A 17379-nucleotide genomic window follows, 5' to 3' on the forward strand; every position below is an offset into this window, starting at 1 on the left:
ACATGCCAATGACAGGTTACTAAAGCGGTTAAAGGCTCAACTTCCCTAGGGGAGGTCTTGGGTTCGCACCTGTTCGGCGGCATTAATTATATATATATAAAATCTCCCTTGAGGAAGTAATCATGGTGCGCGTAAGCTGGCCCGGATGAACCTCATCCAAAAAAAAAAAAAAAAAAAAAAAATGTCCTTAACATGTTAAAATTACTAAAATATCTCTGATTTAACATTTTATCAAAGATCAACTGATCATTAAGTTGTCCCATTACGGATTCTAATCCAAACTCACAAACAACAATGGCAATCCCAATAAGGCTGAGGGTTAAATAAGAATTTTACATAGAATACTTTAAACCAAACACCCTTAACCATACTCAATATAGATACATATCAACTTAATCATATATATATTTATCCTGGTGATATGATACCATATTTGAATTGGTAGAATAATGTAAGATTTTTATTCTAAAATTTCACTGCTTCTTCTTTCTGTTCTAATTTGTGAATTTCTAACGGCACTGATTCAAAATTATAATGAATTTAGACCAACCCATGCCTATTTTAAGGCATTGATTGAGATCTAAAGTCGACAAGAGGCACAAGTTCATTATCAAGGATTTTTATTGGGAGGCACTGTTCCAAGTAGTCAACGGTTGGATTTTAATTTTGATGTATAGATTAAATCTCCACTGTCCATTATGAACATGTGCATTACGCAGAATGGAACAGAACTCCTGGTTCGATATTAGCGAAATTCACCTTGAACAGGTCCAACTGCCATACCTTTTGTATAACCTGGATAACATTTGTCAGTTACAATATAAGAATGGCACAGAATCTGTGTTCTTGGTAGAATAAGCGCAGAAAACATGTTCCATAGTTGAAATGTGAAAGACACCGGTAGAAAACTTTTGAGAAAGAAAACTAGATTCATACCCTTTAAAGATTTCAGTTTTTCTTCACGATTCTTCACCAATGATGATTTTATGCTATTGTTGACTCTCTGAAGGTTTAGTGTACTGTCATCATTAACTCCCACCGCTTATCATTCAAGATTTAAAATACACTTTTACAGCCCTATAAAAAGCCAAATTCCACTCTCTTCCCCAGTTCTTAGGAGAAACCCTTTCCCTCCTTCAGAATGTATAAGGTTCTCAAATTACACATAGATTCCTGGAAGATTTCATCAGTAAAGTACCACTGCAATCAAGGTCACCACATCTTCAGCAAAACAAGAAGCAGAGAACAAATCCTAGGCTCAACCATAAAGACTGCAAGCAGTATCTTCCAGGGATGGAAACAAGCTCAGAGTATCCGACGCAGAGATTTCCAGAGCATTTCTAAAACACCATTGAAGGCCAGGGAAGGAGGGGGGGGGGTAAAAACTGCTCATTGCATCACAGAAGCATGCTTCGAACTGGTAACTTAACTTTCAGATGGAAGGTTGAGCTGATCCTGTCACCTCTACATGTTATGTAGAACCACTTGCACCACACTACACCCAAGATTTGTACTGAGTTGATACTCAGAAAGTAACACTAACATCAAGCAATTCCAAGATGTTGGATTGTCTAGGGTATGATTTGCCTCGAATTCTTTTGACACAAGCAGCACCAGCCATCAGCACCAGCCATCAGGCCATTTACATGGATAATACATACATTGTACTGATTCCTATCAATTTATTCAGAGAATACAACATCTCAGCACCAGCCCCTTAGGGTCTATCCTTTGCTCCTCATTCCCTGCAAAAGTGAATTTTACCACATTTGAACTTGAGTAATAACATGGGATACCTCCCCAAGTCTGAACAACAAGATGCTTGAGTTTCCTACCATTTATCAATAATTGACTGATTTCAATCCCTTAAAATGATCTGATTGGTTTCTCTTCAAGCAGCATTTCAAATTTGGAACTCATATGGTTGGAGAACAAACATAGCTAATTCAGCAAACATCTGCTTCAAATCCAAATTGGTCCGAAAAATTCATGGTTTTTGAGGGTTCAAACTTAATGCAGACAACCCAAGTCCTGATGAATAATAGTTTGCAAAAGTTTCAATATTAAAATATAGAAAGTAAATGAAAGTTTAGAATCTTTTCAATAGTTCAACCAAAATTTTAAGAAAATGAACTTGAAATTTTCAAACATAAATGATTTATCCTAATATATAGATCCAATTTTTTCTCATTCCGTGCCCTCTTCTTTTTTTTTTCTTTCTTTCTGTTTTCTTTTAAATAGACATTACTGAATCTAGTTCAACTACAAGAATTAGTTAAATGTTGACATTGCAGAAGGGATCTAAGCCTACACTAGTAGTCTTGTATTCAAAGACCTTAACGAATGTGAGAAGCTGTAGCACTGGGATCTCACCTTCAGGAGGTTGGGCTAGCTTCCGGTTCTGAGGAGACATCATTTCTTTCTTCAACTGGGTAAGTATGTCTTCCATTGTGTGCTCCCTCTGCCAATCAGCAAGCATTGGAAATCGACTAGCTTCAACCTGTTAAAAGGTGGTACCCAAGGTAAGTATCAAAAATAGCCAACTGAATTATGCATCTTTAGTGATTAACTGCACTGACCATTCCAGTTTCCTGGTTCACACAGGTCATGTTAATCCGTGTTTGAAATCGCATAGTTGGTGGATTATCTGGGTAATCTTTATCACAGAAAATTTTCAACTGGTAGATGCGGCCCTCATGAACAGTCTGGTACACAACACAAATAAGTAGAATATGATTTTAGTTCTTTCTCCAACATGAAAGAGGTAAGAAAATCATGTAATATAAAGGGAAAAAAGGAGTGTCAAATATGTTAACCAGGCTTAAAAATCTTGAAATATCATGAACCGTTACTGAATTAGCATGACTATGCATATTGCAGTTGATAATTCCCCAAGTTAATTAATGGATTCATGGCATTTAAAGAAAAATATGGATGTACATGGTGCATGAGGTTCCTACCATTGTGGAGTCTGGGGATGATCACACCATATGCAGCCTTACCCTTACCTTTGGGTAGAGGCTGCACTCCAATTCAGGCATTATAATTGAAAAATAAAAAAAACCAAGAGAATGACTTTTTTTTTCTTGAGGGGGGGTGTTAAACCTACATTAGGAGGGCCAATGATGGTTCCAGTCCATGATTGCATGTATATGTCATCAGCATCATCCATTCCTTAGCTAACGCTTCCATCTCCAATTCCCTTCTCCCCTCTCTCAAGTTCTTCCAACAATCTGAAGTTTCTAGGAACTGCAAATACATCACAGAATTCTGTTATAAGTTGTACCCTCTTTTACAATGTATAGTCTACAAAGCATTGAAGGTACAAAAAGGACACGAGCATGAGGTTCCCATCACAGCATGGTCTGCGGAAGCTCATAATGTACACAGCCTTACCCCCGCTTTCACAAAGAGGCTGCATATATAATAAATCATACACAATTACACACAGTGCCACATGACAGTGAAGTAGATAAGGTGTATCTCGATGGTGCATGCACATGGGTCAGACATCAAGGAATCTTTACTTGACAGATAAAGCAGTTACTTGGATCAATTCAGAATTTCCTCAGTTGGATCAGAACAGCATCAAGCAAGGCATTACCTCAGCTAGTAAAAATTTTGAAAAACTTGTAAAATAAAAAAATAAAAAAACAATTTACCTGAATAAAAGGGGAAATACTAGCTTGACAAATTTACAAAGCATCAAAGAGAGGCTTAAGTAAATCATAGCATGTTTAGCATAGAAAATCTTAAACAAATGGAGCATATAAGAGTTAAATTAGTCACTCTTATAGCAGAATTCACCAACCTAAACATTTGTCATTAATTATCAACAACAAGATACATATCAAGCCAAAAACTGACAAGCATGATCTGAACTGAGCCGCCACCCCCCAACCCCCCCCCCAAAAAAAAAAAAAAAAAAAAAAAAAGAGCGGTAGGTGGCATTTCAACAAGAAGCGTATTAATTTTGATGACCATTAAGGTTGAGAAAATAAAACTACAAGATAGAATGGCACACGGTCATCAAACAAATGTATGCCAAATATCAGAGTAACAAGTTTCAAGGGCAACCAAGGATGCAAAAGTTCCATATCTAAGCATGGGAGGAGGGGTATCATGAAGCAGATTCATGCAACAAGACTTTGTATATTCACAAAGTACCCTCAGAAAACAATGATAACTGAAGGAGACAATAAAGGTAAGTTTGGCCATTGAATAAATAACACCCCAAAAGCAGAAGTCTTTGTTTCATAGGAAACAGTATTTGAGCAGAGGGGTAACAATAACATAGGACATATAGCATATAACAAATACTCTGCTGGGGAAAAAAGAAAAAGGGGGGGGGGGTGATAATGGAGAACCAAGAAACACATGTGAAGAGCTCCAAATGCCTACAAATTATGTCATGAAATGGCCAATGAACAATGAGTAGCGCACAAAAGGTATGAGAATGAACAATGTGCCATCAAACAGAGACATACATTGACATGCACACACTAAGACACTGATTGGATGTCCATCTCATGGAATATACTCCTGAACATCTCCTTCATAAACTCTGCTTCGCATATCAAAACCCAGTTCTATGAAATAAGAGTTCTTTAATGGATTTGCAGTTATACTCTCACCGATGATCATACTTCAAATTTATGGTCTTGCTCAAGCCCTACTCTAACTAAAGGCAACAGCTACATCACCTAAACCAGCAGCTCTTACATTATTAGTCCTCAGTGGATTGGGATGATATATTCACTGGGTTGCTTGATAAGGTGAAGCAAATCAGTTAAAAGGAGTTTGAAGGATGGTCAGCTAGATAATGCCTCGTAACTCATAAATATGGTAAAATGATATACTTCGTCTTTAAAAGTGAAAATGTATTAGAGTAATCACTGTGATACGCTAATCAGAATAATAGCACATTAGTTTATCATATGTATGCAAAGGCTATTTAATAGCAGGACAGTACTAGAAAACTGAAACAGTACTAAAAAACTGAAGCCTTGGTAAACATCCACCATTACAATCTCCCAACAACCCTAAAGTTTTTCTTTGTTGGGAGATATATATCCAGTTAAGCAAACTGGCTACTAACGAAAGGATCAAAATGTAGATGCCTTTATATGCATTCTTCAATCCAAGCTCAGCGGAACCAGTGGGGGGTGGGGAAGAAAAAACACCCTTGAATTGTCAGGGTGTTTCAAAACCCACTGTCTGATGGTCGAGGGTCCAGGCTCCAGCTGTTGATACAGCCTTGGGATTGAAACCCCTCTCAATGAGGGTTGGTTGGGGCCAGGGGTTACCCTCCCATACATAACCTCCCCCTTCTCCCTTCCCTCCCCCACATCGTCCCAACCAAATATGTATATATAAATAAAAGAAGTGGGTGTTTTGCAACACTTCTTATCCCTAAATATGAGAATTCTTAAGAAAAGAACGGAAGTTGTATCTGTTTTATCTCGAATAATTGGTCGTTTTGACATTACAGAGAGCAGAAAATGAATAAACAATCTATCCTTTAGGCTCAATTTGCATACATTACTCTTATATGATAACCCAAAAGACCAGAATTGAAGTAAGAAGAAGAGAAACTTTTCTGTACAAAATCAATAACTCTAAATGCGAATCACCCAATTGACTGTAAGCAAACTTACATCCGTTGAACTCGTTAAACTTCTAGCAGAAAAAAACATACAGATAATTATAATCATCTACATAAACAAGAGGCAGTAGCAGTGGATAGGACTATAATTTCACTCGTGCTATTGTTAACAAAGCGAAGTGAGACTGATCAAATAGAAAAAGAAGACGAGGCAGAAGAAACCACTGTTAAGAATGCACCTACGATCCTGGATCCTTCAGATTCCATTTCCCAGCACCGACCCAGTTGGGAGCTCGAACTTTTCTCTTTCTTCGAAGACAGTGAAGGATTAAACAGAGAAATCCAGTTAATCGAACAGAGAGGGATGAGGGAGAGAAATTTAGAGAGGGAGATGGTGAAACAGTTGGTTCAATTGGGAACCTGGGAATTGGAATCCGCAGAAGAAAATTTTAACATAAACGAAGGAAGCTTAGCAGCCAAACTTGCAACTGCTGCGACTCATCAGAGGAAATGGGTTCAAGAAACTCTTCTTTATTCACGAAGTATAAAAATATTAATAAAATATTATGCAAGAAGAGAAGAGAGAACTATTCCTTATCTTGTGAGTACTGATCAGTCAAATCTTTACCGTAACGATCATCCTTACACATGATTCTTTTTTCTTGCTAAGAAGAAAATTTGTGTATTAAAACTTAAAAGCTTCAGCAATGACACCTAAGCATGAGTCCACCATTACAGATGGATGAAGGCAAAGGAATGAAGAGTAAAACACGCTGTTACCATTTTTCACATAATCCATCCATCTTTGATTCACTCACGCCACCGATCATGTTCAATTAGGGTAATTTTCATCTGGACCCCTGAGGTTTGGTCCATGTCATTTTTAGTCCAGTTTAAATTTCTTTTTGCATATGGCTCCCCTGTGTTTCAAGATATGATTAAATAAGGACAAATTAAACAGAAATTGTTAGTTTAATAATTTTTTTGACAAAAATACCCTCTCTTTTTTTTTCTTTTCGATTTATTTGTTTTAATCACCTCAATCAATCCAATTTTGCAGAGGTCGTCGAAGCTATTCCTAGGGTTTGTGATCCCCTGTTTCAGGGTGGAGACCGCCTGCAAGATATGGTGGTTCAGCTCAGCCGCGAGTCGAATCCCTTTATTAGGCAACGAGTTCGTAAGCGCCAAAATCGCTTGCACATTAGAGCTATGTTCATGGTTATACAGACCTTCCATCATCTACTTGGTGTGCATCTTATTCCGATTGCTCTACTACCTGCAAATTCTCCGACTACAAGACTTTGCCGAAGTTCTCCAAGTAGAATCCGACATAGCATCTTATATTGAAGGAGCACTTAAGGATTAGGAAACATTTCAGGATTATAAGCCATAGATTTTGAGTTTTCATCATCTTCGCTTAGGTATCTATCATGGCGATTCAACTGGCTTCATTGCTTATCCTCACTCGCTCGAGTTATGTGGTTATCATCTTCAATTCCGGCGAATTAGTTGTAAGCATTCTACATTCCTTTCTTTCTTCCTCTTCGATTGATCACAACACCTGCAACAGTAACATGATCATGATCGATGTTCTAACACAGCTATGTTGTATCACACTTGTGATGGGGTTGTTTATATGCCAGAGGAGTGCAGCAAAGATAACACACAAGGCGCAGGCAGTGATGCTGAAACATCACTATTGGTTGTTTATGAGGTGGCGCCACCTCATGTACTTGATTTTCCGATCAATGCTACCAGAGAATGGGACGATGAAGAGCCTGTTGATGGAAAAAGTGATAAAGTGATGAGCTCAAAAATACCAATATTATCATGCCTCTCTGTGCCAACACCCTGTCTTTCCACAAGAGGGGAAAGAGACAAGCATTAGGTAGTAACACACTAACCCCACAATCCAAGATTTACAAAATTAAAATAAGGGTATTTTCGTCACAAAAATTGAGCTTGTCCTTATTTAATCATTTGTTGAAACCACAGGGGTGCCATATGCAAAAGAAAACTTAAATTGGACTAAAAGTGACATAGACCAAACCTCAGGGGGTCCAGATGAAAATTACCCTGCTCAATTAAGACCTTTAATTTGTCACTACTATGTTGTAATAAGACATATAAAAGATCGATCTCTAAGAACTAAAATTAATTCAAATACTGTAGAGGATGTGAACCCTCTGTAAAGGTGTCAATTTGCAGTTTGAATGGTAGAGGATGTGGACCAACCCTCTTCAACCCTGACATCATTTAGTTTAAGTGTTTAACCAGGGTTCGTCTTAACTGGTTGTGTGAGTGGGTGGATGATGACCAAAAAATTAATGAGTTTATTTGCTGGACCTGAATTCCGGAATTACCCAAGGGAAAATTGCGAATAGACTTCAAGGTCCAGTTTCGTGTCAATGACTCAAAGCTTCCCCGGTTCAGGCCAGGTCCAGACCGGTCTGATCTAAAGTTTCGCCTTTCCGTTACAAATTGGGAATCAACATTCTTATAGCCGTACATTGACATCCTTCTGGAATTCTGCCGCGCTAGTCTGCAACTTCCCGCTGAAATAATACAGGAACGCTGAAGTAAGGAACAAAGGTGCGATAGATTCTGTTTCTTTTCCCTTTTACCTTTTTCTTTCATCACTCTCTAGGGTTCGATTAGGTGTTTGCTAGAGGCGTTTGAAGGTACGAGATGGTATTTTTTCTTTCCCTTTACCCCGTATCTCTAGGGTTCCGATGTTCCTTCGTTAGGTATCAATTCCCTATTATATTTACTTGCTTTCTCAGGTTTGTGAAACTCTCTTTGTTGGGCGTCATCTATAATTTCGCATATATCGAGCCTACCTTCTCGAATCAATCACTGCTAGAAGTCTCTATCTTCCTCGCATATTTTTCGGCCATAAGTAGCTGGTTATCTCTTATTCTCTTAGAAAACATATTCTGAAATCTTATTTTTCTGTGTCACTGAAGGAATTTTATTTACTGGGTAGGGGGTTTATGTTGTTGGAAACCGCAAGTGGATAGTTTGATCATTGGGTTTTTAAGGGGTGGTTTTATTAAGATTTAATACAGAAGCCATATCCCTTGCTCCTAATTGGTTAGGGGCTACAGTATTCATGAAAATCTGATGATCTTCTTTTTGGGTTTCTGGCATAATGTTTAGATTTTTTGGAGTTCTTACCCTACCATCTGGTCTGTCAAATGGAAAATGGGTTCTTAGCCTTCGCAGTTAGACAGGCCCAGTTTGCAGCCTTTCACTTAACTGGGTCTTAAACTTTGAGTTAACTTTCATAAGGAACTGCCTCAATGTCCTGCTATGATTTAGCATAAAGGCCAATTTTTTTCTTTCTATGGATGGCTATTTATTTGTCCCTGCTCAACAAAATCGCACTTCTCAACTATTTCTTGTTTACTAGATTAAATCAGTTCCACCATTCTGCTAACTGGAGCCATTTCTTTGCCAAATCATTAGTTTTGCATCACTTGCGTCTATCTGAATATGCATCTCTTTTTTCTTATATAATTTTTTGGGTATTCCCATTGTGAAGAATCCAACCGCTAGTTAGTGAGTATTACAAAAAAGTGTCTGTCGACTCTAATTCAGCTGTTCACATTACTATCACCTTCTTTTGTTCTGGACATAGGAAGTCATAACCTAAAATTGAAAGATCGAACTGCCAAAATGACTGGACCAAGCATGATAGTTGTTATGCAATCCAAGCAAATTATCCATGGCTATAATTTTGTGGGAAACATGCCTATATGATCTGGAACAGACGCACAATGTAAGATAAAATTATCGATAATGTTCGTAATGGGAACAAGACCGATGCTGCTGTCAACAAACTTGGGTAGTTTGATATTAAAACATGTTAGAGGTTAGTATTAGTCTTTCTTTCGCTGAATAACAACGTAAAAACAAAGTAATAAGATGAACAAGCTGCAGTCTCTGACTACAACAGCTTTTTATAATTTTATGTTCTGGGTTCTGGCTTGGTAATGATGTTAGGTCATTATTTGGGATTAATTTATGGTGATGGAATTTTTGTAGATATTGACAATTGTTTAGGAAGCTATCTTGGAATAGATTTTACCATGCGCCCTTTCTTTCTTTTTTTCTTTCAGTAAATAGTTGCTAAACATGTTTTTTAGGTTTTAAAACATCACTGGAATTAGATGATTCTGCCAAAGAACAGAGTTCCTGGAACAAAAACATTACCTAATGTAGCCTTTGGTAAAGTTGATGCGCTTGTGGTTTTGTCTCCACTCTACTAGACATAAAGAATGAAACTATTATATAATAGATCCCAACCGTGCCTTTTTTTCAAGATTTTTAACCTTCTTCACCTTAGACACTGAGATTATAAATGTACCATGTCAGTATTCACCCCCCCCCTTTGGTAGGCGGTGCGATTCAACTTGTGATTTAACATGCTATTCTTGTTGTTCTATTGTTGCAGTTAATTATCTTTGGCGGAAATGTTTAAGAACACGTTTCAGTCCGGGTTCCTATCCATTCTATACAGCCTTGGGTATGTTGTATATTGTTATTTGATTTTTTTTTTTTTTTGGGGGGGGGGGGGGTAAACTTGTTTTATTTTGAATATTTGTTTACAAATGGGTAGTCTTGAAAGGAAGAAGGAAAAAAGAAAAAAGAAATAAATATAGGAAGTGGGGGATCTGGCCACTTTGCACACCCTCATTGGGAAGTAAAGCAGCACCCTTTTAACAACTGCCACATGTAAGTTTGGGAGAATTGGAATTTTTTATATGCATATTCCAATTCCTCTGCACATATGTTATGTTCAGACAAATATGAGTTTGCGAAGTGGTAAAACAAGTGACTGAAAAATAAGTGACTACCGGTGGATTATTTGATGTGCGTGGACTTATACTGATGGGCTTGCTCACATATGAGAGGGATACTTTCAATCTTATTTCTGCAAGTAGACCTGTGGTCTTCCCATGCTATTGCTAAACATCCAATTGTTGAACTTTCAAGATCGCATTTGGATGTTGCAAACAACAAATGTCTACCGTACATCCAAGTGAGATGATAGAATATTTTACCCAAACAAATCTCTTCCAGCCCCCCCCCCCCCCACACACACTTTTTTGTTTTACTTCTAAATACCTACTGAGACTCTTTATTTATTTGGTTGTTTCTACTAGGAGCAAGCCTTTGCAGATATGGGACAAAGAAGGTGAATAGCTCCACCACTTAATTTCTAGTGTTGCTTTTGAAGTTGGCAATAATACTAACTCTAGTAAATGAGGCCGCTTGCAATAATGGGTTGTGGTTTCTTTTTCTCCCGAAGTTGATGAAATAGTGCTAGCTCTTAGAAGAGGTGGGTTACATGATATAGCAATTGTGGAGTACTTGGTAATTTGCATCCCAGTAGATTCACCTGCTGATCCAATCTCCCGCTGATACGTGGTTAAGAACCACCCAACCTCCTATTCCAGAGTGTCCCATGTGATTCATATGGCCTATCAAGGATCCAGCCAATTACTTAGATAATTCTGAAGAGCGAGCATTATTTGTTGTATTCATATAGACTTTCTCATCATGCTGTCTCTTAGCTGGTGGCACACTTATGCTTCTTTCATGTTTGCACATTACATCCACCAAGTGTTTGCTTTAGTTTTGGAGCTTTAAGTTTTGAACATTTTGCAGTTGTCAATGGTCATATCAAAAGGCCACAAGATGAGGACATTCAGTCCGGTGTGCTTGAGATCGTTGGATCAAATATCCAGTCAACATACATTACATGCCCAGCAGATCCTTCAGCCACACTTGGTATAAAACTCCCTTTCTTGGTTATGATCGTAAAGAATCTAAAGAAATACTTCACGTTTGAGATTCAAGTGCTGGACGATAAGAATGTCAGGCGTCGTTTCAGGGCTTCTAATTTTCAAGTGTGTAAGTCTTGCCAATTATTTTGCTGTTGATGTCAGTAGTATTTTGTACTCTTCTGTGCTTTTCTCTGAATGGTGTTTATAACAAGATAGTCTTGGGACAATCTGCTAATCATTGATTATGTCAAGGGTTTTCAGTTCAATAACGTTATGTTTTAGGACTGGATGTGGATTGAACTGCAACTGTGCAGGATTCAATTAAAATTCAAGATACTTAGTCATTTTTATTCTTTGTGGATGAATGTGGTAACATCTTGTGTTATGAGGTTCTAGATCTTACATTATTGCCAACATTTGGGGATTCTATTTTTTCATCTTACCTATATTCATTAAAGCAGCAATACTTCTAATGGGCTTGAAAGATAATAAGACCCTGGATAGTGTTGATCTTTGAAAAGTGGTTCATAAATAACAGTAGGAAGATATCATCTTGTACATACCTATATGGTACCCATGTTATTCCTTTAATGCATTGTTTTCATGTGGCCATTAACTTAGCAGTTTCAATTTTTTTCCTGTAATTTCTAGGGTGTGACGCGAGTGAAGCCTTACATCTGCACCATGCCATTAAGGTTGGATGAGGGGTGGAGTCAGATCCAGTTGAATCTTGCTGACTTTACACGGAGGGCATATGGTACAAACTATGTTGAAACTCTGCGTGTACAGGTCCATGCAAACTGTCGCCTAAGGAGGATATATTTTTCTGATCGCCTTTATTCAGAGGAAGAACTCCCACCAGAGTTCAAGTTGTACCTTCCGATGCAGGTAAGGCACACCTACTCTCTGGGTTTTCTTTCCAATTCAATCCTTAAAAGGGAAAAAGATGGAAAATTTGAAAAAGGGGGAAAAAAAGAAGAAAAAAAAGGGGGGGGGGGGTTGGGAATGGTACTTGAAACGAAAACTGGTTTCTACTTTGTGATGCCTTTTGTCTGATTTTCCAACTTTTTGTTTGATTCAGAAGCCATAGAACCTCAACGGGGGAGACGCAGAAAATCATAGTCTCTGGAGGAGCTGGTCTCAGAGATCCGAACAAACTTGGGATTTACCATTCTACTGGTTGCCTAGTTGACCTGATGTTTCGTATGTTCTGACACCGTGGATTTCATGTAATACACTACAGAGCAACGTTATGTTTGATCAGTTGTACTTTATTTCTGGCACGTAGGGTACTGTTTGATTTGGTACACCATTTTCGACAAGGATATGGGGATGCAGACATGCAGTAGTGACTTTGTGATTGGATTTTTCTTGATTTTGATGGATGGATTAATTTTGTATCTTGAGAACCCCGTGACCATGAGGTGGTGAGTTATTGATATTTTTTCCGCCTGCATGCACGGTGGAATCTCTATCAATGCGTGTGTGCATTGAGTTGAGGTAAAAGATTCATGATTAAACATAATTGGGGTACTTATTGCTATGTACTGCATTTGGAAGGGTGAAATGACTCTCATAACGAAAAACGTCACTCCTGTTGAATGGTCTTTGTGCCGGTGTAAGGTCATGCGACCCCCCCCCCCCCCCCCCGCAAGGTTGGGTTGGTGGTTTAAATTTAGAACAATAATAGATGAGCACAAGACAGAAACATGGAGGTGAATCGACTCCCAAACTGACCAAAGAAAATTACACTCACTCGGCGAATCTACAAACAAGAAAAAAAGATCTCTTCATAAATGATCAATACTAGAGAATCCATAATGATACACTTCGGCCAAATATCCACACAAAAAGGAGCCATAGGAAGGGCGCATAATGACATAGCAAGATGTCTTGCCGGAATGAATAAATTAGTACTTGAAATGTTTGAAGTGAACAAAAGAAGTAATTAGTCCAAGTGAATGGAAAGAGTAACAAGAAGGGAGGATAACAGATGCACATCCCGACCTAAATGCAAAGTTCTCACTGCTGGTGTATTTAATGATCACATCTATGACATAAAAACCACTTGGCAAAAGAAAATCCAATAGGCAGGGAAAAATGGTTTGAGACAAGAATACATCCGACGATGCAATGCTAAACAGTGACAGACATTGACAATCAAAGTTTTGATACGCTTGTCATTAACTCAAGCAAGTTTGAACTTGCAAATAGTCCAGCAAGACTTTTCGTCTCATCTTGTGTTCTTAGTGTATTTGCATTACGACTTGATATTTTTGCTATCTTTCTCTGCAACTCCAGAAGCACCATCTGACAAAGGAGATGGTTCAACACATGCCTTCAACACAGCCTCATTCTAGAAGAAAAGAAACCAAAGAGAAATGTCATTCAAAAGAATGGGCATAAAAAGCACATAAAATTAATTAATTACGGTGTGAAACAACATTTTCAGGCAAAATGAAACAGTAACTCAACTCTTGATTATCTCATTATTGTGTGTCTATTTGCAACGCATTATACACATAACATACAGACAAGGTATAGCCAACCAAGGAAGGTAAGATGAAGGAGCAAGGATATACGTACGAAGAGCCATATGACTTGATATACAAATTAAATGCACACTAACCATTTCAGACCATCAATTGAACATGTATATAATTCTACAGCACCACTCACTGTGAAATTTCTGTAGGGGAGTGGGTGGGATGGTCATACAGATACAAACCCGCCATTTATTTATGCATCACGTCCATGTTAAGGACCATGGATTTTTACCAATACACAATAAACCAATCCAGGAAATCATGGACTGCATCACAGAACCTAAAACCAACCATGATGTTCTCAGTCTTCATGCACCTGTGCCTCCCACTTAAAAATCCAAACCTTCACTCATTAATTCGTCATTTCCCTAGGGCCTCTTCTTATCCTGATCTCAATTATCAGATTGTGATCTGCAGATGTAGTACAGGGAAAACTGAATAATTGGTATAACCCCTTGCACCTAAATTGCACTACAGTGGAGTTTTCACTGGTCAGAACAGGGAACGACAAATCCAGTGAGATTACAAAACTAAGCAGTCATTGTCTTCTCCCGCAACTGCACTTTAAGATCATCCTCCCATTCCCTTGCTATAGATCCCTTGAAACTCTCCACAGGTCTGAAGTTGATACATCTCCTCCTAGCCATCAAGGTTTCTCAGATAATTGTCTTTGCTCTTTTTGGAACTTTGTAGCCCCCATGTAAATATCTTCCCTCAAATCACCATAGAGAAGGCTGTCTTTACATCGGATGCTGAACTTATAGCCAGACTCAAACATACACTACTAGATGACAGATTAACTATGGCAGGAAAAATCTTATTAAATCAGAAACTTCATACCAGCCTCACATTGTACATTAGTCATGGGCCGTTTAACTTAAACACCCACCTGCTCTTTAGTGTCATCTTATCATTTGGATGCTTCACCTTTAACCTATTAGCAAAATTTAGCAATTAGTTGATACCCAGTTGGCAGTAGTCATTCCTTGGTAGATCTTCTAAACTGAGAATCAACTGGTGGATCTCGAAGGGGTTCCTTCCTTTGGTCAACATCACCTGTGCTATCTACTGTAGCACCATAATTTCCAAGATCTTTAGTTAGTTTCTACCTTTCTGTTAGTATGTCTCTGCAGTACCTTATGTTTTGGTAAACAGCTAAGATCCAAGTTAGCCTTTATTTATTTATTTCTCTTCCCAATTCTCACTATTGCCTTCTAACCTGTAAATGACTTTCAAGTTTGTTACTTTCTATTTTTTGAGTAGTAACAGCAGCTGTATGTAATTGAGACCTTGAATCACCTCCCTATCAATTTAATGAACTTGAATTCTAAATTTTACCAATGACTGTGTGACGCAGTGTAGGAGCGAGTCCTATGCAAGGTGAAACACCAAGGTGTGAGTAAGAGATTCAAATCATCTATCCCCTTCTTTACCGTCTCAGAGATCAAGATGGTGTATTCCCTATTATGATTGGGTTAGACCAAAAGTTAGCCTTAGGCCCCCGCTTGTTTGCTCTTATCGTGGATGATTTAACAACAGACATACAAGGGAGGTTCCTTGGTGTATATTTATTGTTGATGATATTGTCTTGATGGAGGAGACAAAAACAGAGATTAACCTAAGTTAGAATAATGGAGTTCAACCTTGAAATAAAACGGTCTTATGGTTAAGTAGAAACAAAGATGGAGTCTGGTGTTTAAATCTTACGCTATGGTTAATGAGTGCTCATGATTGGCGTAAGTCGTTAAAGTTTGGAGGGAAGAGGGAAGTGTTATAGCACTTTCATTCAATCAATATGATGTATTGTGCAGAATTTTGGGCACTTATGAACCTTATATAGATAAATTAAGCACATCAAAGATGAGACTGTTGAGGTGGATGTGTGGAAAAATCTATATAGCTGCTACAATTAAAAGATAGAAACAAAAGGAGTAATTCCATTTATCTCTTTTCCACACAACCAAACATCCCTTAGTTATAGATTTCAGTTAATCCACATTTACTTCTCTGCCAGTAACAAGTTCAGAAATCCCAACATTACCTCTCAACTCGTCTTCACAAGATCAATTTCCCCCCTTTATAGACCCCCACTTAAGGAGAACCGATAACCCTAACTTAGCCTACCTAACTTGATTGGGAAGCCAACAGAAGATATACATCAAAATTTCCCTATTTTTAACATCATCATTTGAACAAGCATCATCTTTCTGGGAAATAAACGATGAGATAAATCAGAAACGGTTAAAGCACATCACTTCGCAGAAAAAAATGAAAGACGATAATATGACTGACCAACCCAATCAAACAGAAAAAGGAATCGCAGTGATGTAGCAAAGAGAAAACAGAACAAGAACAACGGCAATCAGACCTTAAACTTAATTTGGTTGGAGTTTGAATTCCAAGAAGGAGTTTAGAGAAAAGAGAGAGACACCTGCCACACCCTGCGAAGGCGCTTCTTGGCGTTGGCTTTCCTGGTGGTGGTGAGCTTTATCCTCTTCCATACCAGTCCTCCCGAGTCGTGTTTCTTCACTATCTCCAGCACTCTTGTCCCCCAAAATGCTCCCCCCACCATCTCGCTTGCTCGTCTGACCAGAGCTGTGAGCCTTCCAAGTACGAAATAGCGCCGGCGACTTGCGCTCCTAGTATCGCTGCTTCCAAGCCAAAATTGTCTTCCCCGAATTAGATGGATGAAGTCCGTAAAAACCGGATGGGTTGGCCAGGTTGAACCAGCTTAGGGCTTACGAAAATTCTGGTTTACACTGAATCTTCACATGAAGCGGTTCGACCACTTCGACCCGCCTTGTTAATCCTTTCACTTTGTAAATGAGTAAAAAGAAAAACGGTTCTGGCAGAGGCGAACCGGCCTGTTCGAGCATCCAATATGTGGAATAATAAGGCATTTCTCCCACTCATTTTGTATGTCCACGGATTGACATCAGGATCTCTATGAAATCAAATAAATCTCTGGATCTTGAAAAATCCAACGATCACTGGTCAAAAGTGACTGAACAGTGAGGATTGCAGCCACATTTTTCATGCATTAAAAATTGAAGGCACAATAGTCTTGCAGAAAATCATGAAACTATAGTCTGGACCGATTGTATTAGGCCATAACTGAAGAAAAATTTGCAGAAATAAGCATTTCTGAAAGATCGAACATATCATGTTGTTTCCTTAGAAAGCACCAGGAAAGATTAACATTTCAGCACTTCAAACCAAAAAGGAAAACATGGGAAAATTCATTCACATAATTCTGGTGAATTACTTACCAAGCTTCAGTTGAGGTTTTAGACGTACGCAATTGATACCTTTAGCTTGGACTACTTGGATTGCTTGAGCTCCTCTCCAAGCTCTGGAATACAATTTTACCAGAAGAGTTCATTGTGAACGACTCAACGAAGACCCCTTTAGTAGAAATGATGGTTGAATCTGGCTT

The 17379-nt window shown here is 38.4% G+C and overlaps 3 protein-coding genes across 6 annotated transcripts; 1 reads left to right on the top strand and 2 right to left on the bottom strand.

Annotated features, from left to right (window-relative positions):
* Positions 1-939: 939 nt before the first annotated feature.
* LOC149021017 (ubiquitin-conjugating enzyme E2 variant 1A-like) lies at positions 940-6104 on the bottom strand. Its single transcript, XM_089149285.1, has 5 exons — positions 5845-6104; positions 3110-3249; positions 2580-2705; positions 2374-2500; positions 940-1745 (listed from the first exon to the last, which is right to left on the bottom strand). The coding sequence occupies exons 2-5, from the start codon at positions 3170-3172 to the stop codon at positions 1687-1689; spliced, it is 375 nt and encodes a 124-aa protein (XP_089005411.1). The 5' UTR covers positions 3173-3249; positions 5845-6104; the 3' UTR covers positions 940-1686.
* Positions 6105-8116: 2012 nt separating this feature from the next.
* Positions 8117-12989, top strand: BUG22 (cilia/flagella-associated protein). Of its 4 annotated transcripts, none has more exons than XM_089149281.1 (6): positions 8117-8197; positions 10062-10133; positions 10774-10805; positions 11279-11520; positions 12049-12285; positions 12479-12988. In XM_089149281.1, exons 2-6 carry the CDS (start codon positions 10081-10083, stop codon positions 12485-12487), a joined length of 573 nt encoding a protein of 190 aa, XP_089005407.1. In that variant the 5' UTR covers positions 8117-8197; positions 10062-10080; the 3' UTR covers positions 12488-12988. The 4 variants fall into 4 exon arrangements, with proteins under 4 accessions (XP_089005407.1, XP_089005408.1, XP_089005410.1 ...); XM_089149282.1 differs by having other exon boundaries at positions 8117-8194; positions 10060-10133; XM_089149284.1 differs by lacking the exon at positions 8117-8197 and adding an exon at positions 8230-8296 and having other exon boundaries at positions 12479-12989.
* A 416-nt stretch (positions 12990-13405) lies between these two features.
* LOC149021019 (uncharacterized) lies at positions 13406-16628 on the bottom strand. Its single transcript, XM_089149286.1, has 2 exons — positions 16375-16628; positions 13406-13753 (listed from the first exon to the last, which is right to left on the bottom strand). Exons 1-2 carry the CDS (start codon positions 16513-16515, stop codon positions 13658-13660), a joined length of 237 nt encoding a protein of 78 aa, XP_089005412.1. The 5' UTR covers positions 16516-16628; the 3' UTR covers positions 13406-13657.
* Positions 16629-17379: the final 751 nt, after the last annotated feature.

This window comes from Hakea prostrata, chromosome 3 (assembly GCF_041222555.1).
Source record: "Hakea prostrata isolate BN-2017 chromosome 3, UWA_Hpros_2, whole genome shotgun sequence".
Classification (NCBI taxonomy): Eukaryota; Viridiplantae; Streptophyta; class Magnoliopsida; order Proteales; family Proteaceae; genus Hakea; species Hakea prostrata.